General features: G+C 37.2%; 1 protein-coding gene across 3 annotated transcripts in view; it reads right to left on the reverse strand.

Annotated features, from left to right (window-relative positions):
* PHF20 (PHD finger protein 20) overlaps positions 1-13,679 on the reverse strand; it is a 108,458-nt gene that overhangs the window by 16,813 nt on the left and 77,966 nt on the right. For 2 of the 3 annotated variants that reach the window (XM_004687230.2, XM_012728323.1), the window contains exons 11-13: positions 11,815-11,913; positions 11,127-11,291; positions 7,529-7,707 (exon numbers count right to left, since the gene is read on the reverse strand). In XM_004687230.2, coding sequence (XP_004687287.1) covers positions 7,529-7,707; positions 11,127-11,291; positions 11,815-11,913 — 443 coding nt within the window. The remainder of the gene's footprint in view (positions 1-7,528; positions 7,708-11,126; positions 11,292-11,814; positions 11,914-13,679) is intronic. The other variant, XM_012728322.1, reaches the window with a different exon arrangement.

Genomic DNA, 13,679 nt, shown 5'->3' on the forward strand with positions numbered 1-13,679 from the left:
ATTCCATGTGTATTCCAAAACATAAATAATGGTATGGTATCCCTGAGTAAAATAATCTAGATAATCTAGATAGTTATTGTTTACTTCTTTGTAACTGTCTGCACTTTCCAAATGCTTCAATTATGAAATCTGTTTAAAGTTTATTAAATAAATTATGAAATGACTATATTAATATTTTTCTTCAATTATCTGAAGAGCAAAGACAAAAATGTTTAGAAGATTGAGCTATATATCATGCCCTACGTTGCCCAAACTACAAACAATAAAGTAAAAATGGCTAAATGGATACCAAGAAACCATCTTCATGCCATCTTCATGCAGACATGCAAACAGGAATATAAGAAGAAAAACTCAGAGACCCCTTCCAAGAAGTGTTCAGAGACCTCTGGGAAGGAGAAGTCTAAATTTGATGAAATGACAAAAACAAATAAAGTATGTAAAATCAGGAAATGACGGACTATGATAGTCCTGCTTAAGGGAGGAAAAGAGAAGTCCAATGCCCCCAAATGGCCATGGCTGGATTTTTGCTGTGCTGAATTCTGCCCTGTAGTCACATCCACAAGCCCTTGCATTTCTATCAGAGAAGTGGAGGTGCTAAACAAGTTGTGGAATAATTTATTTGACAGTGAAAAGCTGCCTTACAACAAAAAGCTGTAGAAGCTTAAGAAGTATGAAAAGGATGCCGGATCAAAGTTAACATTAAAGATGGCACCAAGGAGCTCACTGAAGTTGCCAGGAAAATGATGGAAGAGGAAGAGTTTCAGGAGGAGAAGGAGGGAGAAAGAGTTTGAATAAAAAACTGTTTTGTCTGAAAAAATAATGTTTGATGGTACTGTATACTGATATGGGTATTTGTTGAGACTTTTTGACACAGCCTCCAGGGACAGACAGCAATATTAGTAAACACCATAAAAACTTATACTGTGTGACCCATGAATTCTACTTCAAAAAATGGGTTACACAAGAATACTTACAAATTTATTCATTACATCATTAAGATTAGAAACAATTTAAATGTCCATCAACAAAGTAAGTGAATGAGGATCCATCCAGTTGCAGTTAAAAAAAAAAAAAAAGGGAAGAATTTTATGTTTGAAAAGGGAAAGGTCTTTACCATATTGTTAAATGAAAAAAACTGAACACACTACTTAAAATAACATTTGTTAAGCCAGAAGGAAAAAAAAATCTAATAGTTTCACTATAGCAGGAATGCAAGGGAACCAAATAAGGAATCTGAGGAAAAAGTTAATTATTAACAAATTAAAAAACAAAATTAACAGGCAACTATTAATCAGAGACACTCTGCAAGGGAGATGGAGGGAAAGAAATCAAAACAGGGAAGAGAATGTATCTTACACAAAGGACTATGGTTGATGGTGCATGGGTGAATTGGTAATGGGAATTTGGCAGAGAGTACACCTGAAAAAAGAAAGCATGCATTGTACAAAAAAGTAAGAATGATTTAAAAAGTATATACTATGGTGATGGCACAAGGGTGATTTAGTGATGGGAAGCCCACGGGGATTACAACTGAGATGGAAACACACACAAACTGATGTAAAAATAAACTATATATTATTTTTAAATAAATAAATAATATATAAAGGCCCTCCCTGGTGGCATGACAGATTAAAGTGCAGCACTGTGAAGCTTTTCATAGCCACTGCAGCATGAGTTCGATCCCTGACATGGTGTGGCAGACCTCTCCTGTCTTGCCTGCTGTGCCCCTCAGTGGTTTATTTCAGTAGATCTGCTTATTCTGCTCCCCACTCTGTCTCTTCAGTAGATCTGCTTATTCTGCTCCCCACTCTGTCTCTGGTGAAGTGCCTCACCCCCTGTACCTCTGTACCTGTATCCCATCTCTGGCCTGTACCCCAGTTCTTGTATGCACAAGTAATAAAATATATATATATATATATGTATATATGTGTGTATATATATATATATATATGTATATATATATATATATAAAATAAATAACCTTTGTGTTTAAACACAAGGCACAACAATGTGAATGAACTCAATACCAGCCAATTCACTGAATGGTAAATTTTATGTTAAGAATATCTTACTACTAATCATAAAAAAAAAGGGAAGATATATCCGTGACTGCCTGTTTACCCAGAATGTTTCTGGAATAATACATAAGAGGCCAATAACTGTCCTTCTATAGCACAGTCAGCTAAACCGTTAGTATAAAGCAAGGGAAAGTCTCCTAAAACAAAAATCAAGGTGCTTTGTGTGAGGGCATCATCACCATGCTAGACAGAAAGTTATACATGTATAGCTGAGCTGAGCTGAGCTGAGCTGAGCTGAGCTGAGCTGAGCTGAGCTGAGCTGAGCTGAGCTGAGCTGAGCTGAGCTGAGCTGAGCTGAGCTGAGAGAAAGGCCGCGTGGAAAGAAGAGTAGTGGAGAAATACAGTAGGCTAAGATTTTTATCTGTACACTTATGTGTATACCTTTGGCTTTTGAATGTGAATGTTTTAGCTAGTTAACAAGTAACATTTTAAAGCAAACATAACTTTTAAAATTGGCTTCTTGTTTAAAATGCTATAAAATCTTCCTGGGCTCAGTTCTTATACATATATTTGTTGCTCCGTGACAAAGATCAGTAACCCAAATGCCAAATCTTTCTGAAGTTACTTTTGGAAATAAAGTTTGTGTGAATATGGCAAGCAAATTCACTTTACATAGCCCACAGCTGCTAGCAGCAGAGCTGAGTAGTTGCAACAGAGGCCAAATGGCCATCAAAGCTTAAAATATTATGTCCCTTTAATTATGAAAAAAATCTGTAGGGGATAAAGGTGCTGGAGAAATGGCTGAAGGTCAAAAGGTACAAACTTCCATCATAAATAAGTCTTGGGAATATAATGAACAATGTGGTGACTATAGTTAATGATACTATAAATCATATTTGATTAGGAATAGATTTTTAAAAGTTTTCATCACAAGAAAATGATGATAGATATCATTTTCTAATATACACAAATACTAAATCATTATGCTGTATGTTGATACCAATCAAATAATGAGAAAGATCCAAGAAAATCATTTCTCTAGAATAATGTATGCATCTTGTACAAAATAAACCCTAAATGTATTCTAGGGTTATGTAAAATTTCAATGTGAATTAAAAATGTATTTCAAGAAAAAATTACCTGTGCCTTCCTTAGTGATGTATACATTTTAAAAATTTTAAACGTTTGAAATCGTACAGTGTCTCCACCTGACTTAGATCACCAAGCATGTTGTTGTAAAATCCAAGCATGTTGTTGTAAAAGGCAGATCTTAACTTTCTATAATAGCTGAATATTATTCCTCTGTGTACAGGTACCATATCTTTATTCATTGGCAGTTGATGGTCACTTGGTTTGTATCCAGTTCTTTTTTTTTAAATATATTCACTACATCATCCTTCATTTTTGTACAAGGTATGATTTCCCCATGAAATTCCCACCACTAATTCACCCCCGCACCATCGCCACAACCCCTTGTGGTCTTCCCACTCCTGTCCTCATTTTTCTCACTCCTCCTCCCCTACAGAATGTCTCTGATCTAGTTTCCTGATGATTTTGATTTTTACTTTATTATAGTTACTAATTTTTTCTGATTTCTTTTTTGTTTTCTATACATAGAAAAAGCAAACAAATACAAATAAAACAAAACTAAACTTTTGTACTATAACATCAATTAGTGGCTATCAGAACAGAAAGAGAAAGGGGAGTGGGTAAATTGGAACTAGAGAATAATTGTATGGTCAAGTATAGAACTGAATTTTTAGTGATAAACTTAGTATAGTATATAGAGAGGCTGATTCTCAATGATGATGCACACCTGAAACTTATTTAATGGTACAATGTAATGTTTATCAATAAAGACATTTTCTTACTTCAAAAAAAATTTTATATGTTTGTTTTCACGAGGTCCCTCTGACTTTATGCCTTCTGCTAAAGTTACTGAAAGAAAAATTTCATTGCTCATATTAATAAGGCCAGATACTGTCCCTCCATAAAACAGTCAGCTGACCCTCAAGTATAAAGTGGAGAAAAGTCTTCTACAATAAAAATCAAGGTGCTCTAAAAAAAATCAAGGTGCTCTACTGTAAACTCATCATCACCGAACAGGAAGTCCTAGTGTGAAGCTGAGCTGAGCTGGGGAAAAAGCCATGTGGTGCCTTGGAAACAAGAAACAGAAGTGGCTCCTGTCTCTGACACATAATAGCTGGTATGGCCACAGAAGTTTCTTTACATAGCACAAAATGACACATCAAGCTCAAACCCCAACACACCATGATTCTTGTTACTAACAGAAAAGTCAATGGCAAAAGGATCAGAATTGGGTCTCTTATAAAAATTAGGCAGAATAGTCTTGCTGGGAGGGGTCTTCATTACTTACCACTAAAGATTTCTATGGACAAACAAGGACCAAATCTAATCAGGCCTCCAAGACCAGCACTAATCACATACCCAGAGAGACAGGGAAGAAACTAACCACTTCAACATACTTTTAAAAACAGAGTTTTTTAAAATTCTAAAAAAATCACAGTAATTTTCATGTTACTATAATTTTTCCAGTTGTACTCCACAGAGCTTTAGAAATTTTACAAATAGGTGTGTGTTTAAGGGACTACTCTCAAATAAAATAACAGAACATGCTCACATGTCCCAAGATTAAAGTTTCAAGCTAAGGATAAGAGAACAGAGCCTTCCAATGCCCATAATTCTGTACTGGTAGGCTCAATATTATGTAGTTCCTCAAATCAAAGCTTTTCTTCTCATCTCTTATTAATCATACAGCACAATGCTTAGGAGAATCATCCTTACAACAGTATGTGCACTAAGCTTGTCTTACAGTAGTATAACCAAAAAGAAAAATATGAACAAATAAGTGTCACAACATCAGCGACTATCACTTATAACCCTAACTGCATGGCAAACGTCATAGGATTAATGCTATTCACTTAACAGTGAAGCTAACCATTCTGAACTTTCAAAACTACTGCTTTAACCTGTTACATATTAAGTTAGAAAACTATGAACCTATGGTATACTGAAGATCATAAACATCAACTGGTATGGAGAGCATTCATGTACCTTGAATCCCAGAGATTTCCAGAGAGAGAGAGAAAGCACTGGTGGAAGTGAAATGGGGTTAGTCAGCCAGACTAGAACATGGCCATTGTTTCAAAACCTTGATTGGGGGTGGAGGAGTTCCCTCTTCAATTGTAAATGTGAATCCCCTGAGCTATGGTAGTACAGGGGAAAAACACTTGACCCAGAGGTTTCAGTTTAAATCATTGCTTGGTAATTAGATGGTTCTATAACCACTAACAAATCATTATAAATAGCTGTATGATTTTATTTTCCTAATTACAAAACAGGAAAAATAAATGCTTAAGACATTCTTCTTCGAGGTGAAATGATAGTAATAAAAAACACTCCAGAGATGTTAACTCACTACTCCATTGTACAGCTGACACTCAAGTAGAAAGGGCACTATTATGGTACATCCATACCACAGAACATTACTCCACAATAAAAAATAATTGACTATCAAAAGAATAAAGGATAAAGCTCAAGGAAATTATATCGAATGAAAAAAGTCACTCAAAAAAAAATACATAATTACACTGACCAAAATCATAAAATTATATAATTACGAATGGAAATCAGACTAGTGGTTTTCAAGTTTTAAGGATGGGGAGGAAGGGATAGTTGTGACTAAAAAGGGGAATAATATGATTGAGTGATTGAGTTGGGTATTTGGATTGTGGTGGTTATTAAACAAGGCTATATTTCCTGCAAAATTGCACAGAACTATACACATACACAAATTTGGCAAGGTTTATGGATTGTACAATGTCAAGATCTTGGTTTTGATTCTGTACTATGGCTGTGTGGGCTGTTGGCATAGGAGATGGATCTGGGAAAGGGCTCATGGCAATTCCCTAAACAACATTTCTTTGCAAATTCTGTGAAATCTAAAATTATTTCAAAATAGAACTCAATAAAAAAGCAAAAGCAACTGGTCCTAATGTTCTGGTCCTTCTGAAAGTCTTTTAAAGAACTGTAACAAAGTTCTCGGTGTTTCAACAAAGCAAAAGAAAAAGAGACTGAGTACAAAGAAGACGAACACGAACTCAAAGTTAAGTGGCATAAATCCAACTCTGTAAGAGCCATAAGTGAATTTCACAAAACAATGCCATGTTGACCTATAACAATATAAAGACAAGCAGATAAACTTCTAACACAGAAAATTGGCCAAGGACGCCAGCCCTTTCCCCATAATTTCAATAGCACATATGGATTCTTAGTCAACACTAGGTAATCAACCTCTTCTCTGGGGACAATTCTCCAACTCCATCACATCCTAACAGAGGGAGTCCACCAGCAGCCTTTTTTATATACCATAACCCAGTCTACACTCCCAAACATCCACCAAGCCAGATGATTAGACCAAAGATGTGCATTTGGTCATAATAAACCTCTTCCTCTCTCATCACAGATGACTGTTTCAAAGGCTAGTATCTGATCTAAACAAGAAGAGAATTCCTTACTTGGGAATTTATAACTGGGACTGATTCCAACCTCTGCCTAGCCTAGTCTCTTCAATATAAACATGTAAAACTGAGAGGAAAAGGGAGAGGTCATGGGTGACCACTTTGCATTTTGAAAGAAAACCAGCCTGTGGAAAAGAGCCAAATGGACTCCACAAAGAAACAGTGAAAGAAGTCAAAACCCTCACGATGGAATTCGAGACTCCTGACTATGGAAGCACAACTTTGCCCCTCAGTTCCGGGATCCAGTCTGCTGTGTCAGCAATATTTGTACTTAACCCCCATAAGAATGCTAGTCAAAATAACCATGACCTTCTTTTAAATCTCAGGTTCCTTGGGCAGAACAGACAGCTGTCAAGGCCCTCAGGGTATTTATAATACCCCTCAAAAGTAGCAGGCACCTCCACCTCCTTTTGTTTTTGTGATTAAAAAAAAAAAAGGACCAGCACCAAGACAGCTGACCATTAATGGTTGTCCCAAGCAGGCAAGGGAGGGAGACCTACCCATAGGCAGATCCCAAAGGCAGAAATGATAGATATGAGTGTCAAGAAAATAAGAAACAAGAAGTAGAGAAGTTATAAAACTCCGTTTAAGTCATTAAAAAAAATTACCTCAAGGCGAAGATTAAACTAACTCTAAAGATGTGGGTCTCTGTCATTCAACTCCTCACTGTGTGACCACAGGTAAGGCCCTTCTCATGTAGTTCCCAGCTGCACCAAGCAGCACATAAAACATCTAGACTCAATAGTCTCTCAAGTCCTCGTTTATTCTATTAGTAGGCTAGCTACAACAGCCTGAAATTCAGAGGAAACTGAACCAAAAAGCAAACCTCAACCTGATGCTGATAATACTGCCTATAGGGGTAAGTGAGTCACTCACTGTTTTTGGTGGTTTCTAACTGCAGTACCTCAAAATTCTCTCCAAGGATCATGTTGTGTTCCTCTACACCTATCTCCTGGAAGCTCTACCTACCTGAATCATGAAGTCATTTTCCTCCTGGACTTCACAGATGCAGCGGACCACTTCAAAATCATAGCGTTCATCCCCATCAAGTTCCTCATCTGGGTTGGTGGTCACATCGACATCTTGGCTGTATTCTTCATCACTCCAAAGAAAGCTCTCTGAGGAAGACTCGCTTAGATTATCCTCCTCTGAGAGGGAAGATAAAAGATCACTATTTTAAATATAAAATTCTACAAGTTTAGATTGTTAGGAATGGAAATGATATTACAGATTCTCCTCTCTGAACCTTCACAAAACCTGGAAATAGGGACAATAATCTATTCTGTGGGTCTGTCATCCCATAATTACATCTCAAAGATACAGGCTGGCTGGCAATGAATTAAACTCCATTTCCTCCCTTTACTGAGTAAGGCCCAAGGTAAGCAGTGCTCAAAGTCACAGAGCTCATTGACAGAAGAGCTATAATTCCCCATGAACCACACAGATCATCAACAATAACAACTCAAACATGTTCCTCAACCTGAACACATCCAGCCAGAACAGGTCTGTACCATCTATATAAAGAGTCGCCTAAAAAACCCTGTAGACGAGCACAAGAATGGTTCAACATCAGATAATCAATTAATGTAATCCTTCACATCAACCAACAGAAAAATAAAAACCACATAACCATATCAATAGATGTGGAGAAGGCATTTGACAAGGTTCAAACCCCATTTATGTTTAAGGCCCTCGAAATCCTTGGAATTGAAGGATCATACCTCAACATGATAAAAGACATGTAGGACAAACTCAATATTCTCCTCAACAGAGAAAAGCTGAAAGCCTTTCTTTTGAGATCAGGAACAAGACAAGGGTGTCTACTATCGCCACTGCTCTTCAACATAACACCGGAATTTCTAGCCAGAGAAATAAGACAGGAAAAAGACATCCAAATAAGGAAAGAAGTAAAACTGTCCTTATTTGCAGATGATATGTTAATTTGCATGGAAAACCCTAAAAACCATCAACCAGTTTGGCAAGGTAGCAGGATATAAAATCAATATACAAAAGTCAGAGGCTTTCCTATAGACAAACAACCAATCAGAAGAAGCAGTAAAAAACAAACAAACAAACAAAAAAAAACCATCCCCTTTTCAATTAAAACAAAAATAATCAATAACTGGGAATCAACCTAACAAAAGAGGTAAAAATCTATACAAAGAAAATTACAAAACACTGTTAAAAGAAATACAAGAAGACACCATGAAATGGAAAGACATCCCCTACTCATGGATCGGGAGAATTAACATCGTCAAAATGGCCATCCTGCCAAAAACGATACACAGATTTAATGCCATCCCAATAAGTCTCAATGACATTCTTTAAAGAAATAGAAAAAATACTGATGAGATTCATATGGAACAACAAAAGAATTTGAATAGCCAAAACTTTCATGACTAAGAAGAGAATAGAGGCATTACAATCCCAAACTTCAAGCTGTAGTACAAAGTCATAATAATCAAAACTGCATGGTACTGGAACAAGAATAGACATACAGACCAGTGGATTCAAATAGAAAACCCAGATATAAACCCGCAGGTTTATGGGCAGCTAATCTTTGACAAAGGAGCAAAGAAGATACAATGGAACACAAAGAAAGTTTGTTTAGAAAATGGTGCTGGGAAAACTGGGAAGCTACATGCAAAAAAATGAAACTAGATCACTACCTCACACCATACACAAAAATCAACTCAAAGTGAATTAAAGACCTAGACATGAATGGAAACCATAAAATACCTGGAAGCAAAGATGGGCGAAACACTGCACAACATATACTTCGGTGACATCTTTGAAGATACAGCACCCAATGCCACAATAGTGATGGCAAGGATAAATAGATGGGACTACATCAAGTTAAGGAGCTTCTGTACAGCAAAAGAGACATTACAAAAAACAGACAGACAGCCCACTGATTGGGAATAAATTTCTCACACAAAACTAGTGATATAGGATTGATTGCAAAGATATACAAAGAACTGATGAAACTCAACAAAAATAAACAACCCCACAAAAAAAGGGCAGAAGAGCTAAAAAGACACTTCAAAGAGGAAAGCGGATGGCCAACAAGCATATGAAAGAGTGTTCAACATCACTTGTAGTAAGGGAGATGCAAATTAAAAACACAATGAGATACCACCTCACCCCAGTGAGAATGGCACATCTTCAAACAACTAGCAACAACAAATGTTAGCGAGGATGTGGAGAAAAAGGAACTCTCCTGCACTGCTGGTGGGAATGCAAACTAGTACAACCACTATGGAAAACTGTTTGGAGGTTCCTTAAATTGCTAAACATGGAGCTTCCATATGACCCAGCAAGCCCACTCCTAGGTATCTACCCAAAAGACACAAAAACACTGATTCAAAAAGATACCTGCACCCCCATGTTTACTGCTGCTTTATTTACAATTGGAAGAACATGGATGCAGCCCAAATGCCCAAAAGTGGATGACTGGATTAAAAAGATGTGGTACATATACGCAATGGAATATTACTCAGCAACCAAAAAAAAGAAACATGTCTTTTGCAGCAACATGGATGGAGCTGGAAATGGTCATGCTTAGTGAAATAAGCCAGAAAGAAAAGCAAAACTACCATATGGTTTCACTCATAACAGGAGTATAACGGACCAGATGAGAAAATAATAATAATGAACAGCTTTATACCAGGGACATTTTATGGGGGTGGAGTGGGGAATGGGATCAAAAACAGTGCGGGGAAGGAAACCCACTGGACTATGGTGATGGCACATGGGTGATTTGGTGATGGGAAGCCCATGGGGATTACAACTGCGATGGAAAAGGCACAAAATGATATAAAAATAAACTTATTATTTAAAAAAAAAAGATACCACTCATTAAATATGGAAAATAAAAAATACTAATACCCAGAAGTGGGGGGAAAAAAAAAAAACACCTGTAGACAGCGAATGAGGAAGGGATAGATTCCAAGTGTAATCAGAACTAGAATCACTAGTTCATGGTACCTGATCAGTTATAATTACAGCTGACTTTTTTAATGACTACATATTCTGTATCAGACACTAGTCTAAGTATTTTTCCATTAACTTATTTACTCCTTTTAAACCACAATCACCCTGTAAGTGGCTTCAAGTTTGAGTCAGACCTCTCCCCTTCTACCCCCAACAAAGGAAGGAATGGGATACTGGATTTGGTTACTTAACAACTGGCTTCAAGGTACCTAAGGTACATTTAATTGACATCAAAGTTGGAGAAAAAAAAGTTGAGTTCAGGGAAGGCTCAGTTAATGTTGCTTGTTTAATCTCATGTCCTGACCCGTCCATTGCTTCCCTCAGTAGTGTACTTCATCAATCTGCCTGTTATACTCCCCACTCTGTCTCTGGTGAAACCTTTCACCAACCCTGTACCTCTGGCCTGTACCCCAGTTCTGTATACATAAATAAATAAATCTTTAAGAAACAAAAAAGAGAAAACTGCATTTAAAATATATATAACACATTATATGATGCAAAGGTCTGAGGAGTATCAACACAAACCAGCCTTCTCAGTAGTTACTATGCAAGTGAGAGGAAAGAGGTTCCTTACCACATAATTTCACTTTCCCTTTGTGGTTTCCAGGTTCTGTACCATGGAGCTGAGGGCTCATATAAACCCCAGGCTTGTGTGAGGACCCACACCTGGTAACAGCAAATGCCTTCGGTGGTGAAAGTTCCTGGGAAGTGTCACTGATCTCTTCACTGCAGGGGCATTCTGGAAAAACAGAAGCAGGGAAATATTAGCAACCCCAGACATCAGGATCAATTCCATCTATCCAGGGCATACCAGAATCAATCCCATCCATCTAACCAGTTCTGCCCTTCAAACAGCTCAAAGGCTCAGGAACAATTCAACTACAAAGTAGTAAGGAACACAAATTAAGGGATTAATACTTGCAGCCTACCTCCAAGAACCTCAAAAACATCTCATCATCATCACCCTTTCCCCCTTCTCGAAAGGGTTCAGATGTGTATTTAAGAGTAGTGTGTGCAAACATAATCATTCAACTACATATCCCCTATGAAGCTTTTACACACACTGCCCTATAACAGGGCACATCAGCTAATTCAGCAAGAAAAGGGGATGAGTTCTATGAATGCTCACAGGGCTTGGAACACCTGAGGTACAAGTAAAGGCCTGCTGGCCCTTTCTCTCCTCAATGCAAAAGAGGCCAGAACTGGGGAACAGGCACCCTTAGAAAAGAAACCCAAGTAAAACATCTCAGGGGAAAAATTACCAGGTTTAGTTTTCTTTTTCTTTTTCTTTTTCTTCTTTGGCTTCATTCTCACAAACTCTTTGAATTTCTTCTCTTTATTCTTTTCCTTGTCTTTTGCAGCTAGAAATACAAATTTAAGTACTGGTGTTGAATGTTTTGTTTTCAACTCTGGGATGTTTAGTCTTACATAAAGAAACATGTCCAATGTGAAGAACTAACACACATAAGGTAAAGAATAGAGCTGCTACGCTGACTCTGCCTCAGAGGTCATTTTCCATCCTTATCAGGGATCTGGGGCCCTTCCTCTATCACTCAACTTTTAGGTCAGGGGTCTGCAAATTCTGGCCCACTTGTCTATTAAAGTTTTACTGAAACACACCATGCTCACTCTTTACAATATGACTCCAACTGCTTTCCTGTTTTAATGACAGAGTTGAATATTAAGGACAGAGACCTTATAACCCTCAAAGCTGAAAATACATACTGTCTGGCCCTTTATTAAAAGCTTATCAACTCTACTTAGATCACTAACCCTCACACTGGCTACATTTCTAATCGCTAGAAGAGATTTTTAAAAAGTAAATGCCTGGACCCATCAACAGAAATATTGATTTAATTGACTGAGATACAGTCTGGACATCAGGATTTTGTTTTTCTTTTTGGAATTGAGGTACAATTCACGTAATACAAAATTAACCACCTAACAAGTAAGCAACTCACACTTTCCAAAAACAATTTCACTCTGCCACTCCTCACAGCAAAATATTTTACAGTATCAATACCCCTTATCTAAACTACTCACTTCACAATTTTTCCTAATTCCATTCTTAAAAGCTTCCTACTGTTCAACTGAATATTACTAAAAGTCAAAACGAGCCTCATCATTGCAAAAGTCCAGGTATTTCTTCTATTTACCAAATATATTCGTGGGATTTCAAATAACTGGATAGTGGTTGACTTTTTAGATATTAAATGTATCCCATTATAAAACTATTCCATTCTGAGATACCAACTCAAGAGAAAAGGTAACATATGCCCACATAGAAACTTGTTCATAAATCCCCATGGAAGCTTTGTAATCATCCAAATACGAAAATGCCCAAATGTCCACTAACAGGTGAATAGGCAAGGAATTTGTAGTATATCCTACAGGGATACCTTTCAACAATAAAAGTGATAATTGCTAACACATGATGCACCTCAGCGACTCTCAAAATAAGCACACTCAAACAAGCCACAAAAAATGAATGAATACTGCATGATTCCACATACATAAAATTTTAAGAAATGAAAAGTAACACATAGCAATAGAAAGTAGAATATCTTAGGAAAATGAATCCAACAATGCATCAAAAGGAAAACTCTTTCCAAAAACTGAGAAAGAAGGAATACTACCAAATACATTTTATGAGGTCAGCATCACACTAATATCAAAACCAAACAAAGACAACACACAAAAAAAGAAAATAGATGAGTGTCTGCATAGGGATGTGAGGGAGAGATGGATGGGAAGGAGAAATTAAAAGGTGCATGAGCTTTCTCCCTTCTTCTCCCACCAGTGGGTTGTGTGTGCTTGACTCTCCCTTTCAGGATCAAGCAATTGCTAGTCAAGAGACAAAAGCAGAATCGCCCCATTCCCCAATGAACTCGAATGAACACAGGTAATTAAATCAGGTACAATCCCAACAGAAAACACTGCAGAAGAACCAGTCTGGGTCAGTAAGGAATTGCACAGGAACAGCACACATTCTTATGCTCTATCAAGATCAGTAGCATCTTACCATGTCACACTGGAAAGGAAAAAAATCACCATTAATTGGACACGGTCTCTCTTTGTATTCTTTTGTACCTAGCAAATTGGTTGTCTCCGTTATATATATATATAT

The sequence above is a fragment of the Condylura cristata genome, unplaced genomic scaffold (assembly GCF_000260355.1).
Source record: "Condylura cristata isolate star-nosed mole 26May11 unplaced genomic scaffold, ConCri1.0 scaffold00022, whole genome shotgun sequence".
Taxonomy (NCBI): Eukaryota; Metazoa; Chordata; class Mammalia; order Eulipotyphla; family Talpidae; genus Condylura; species Condylura cristata.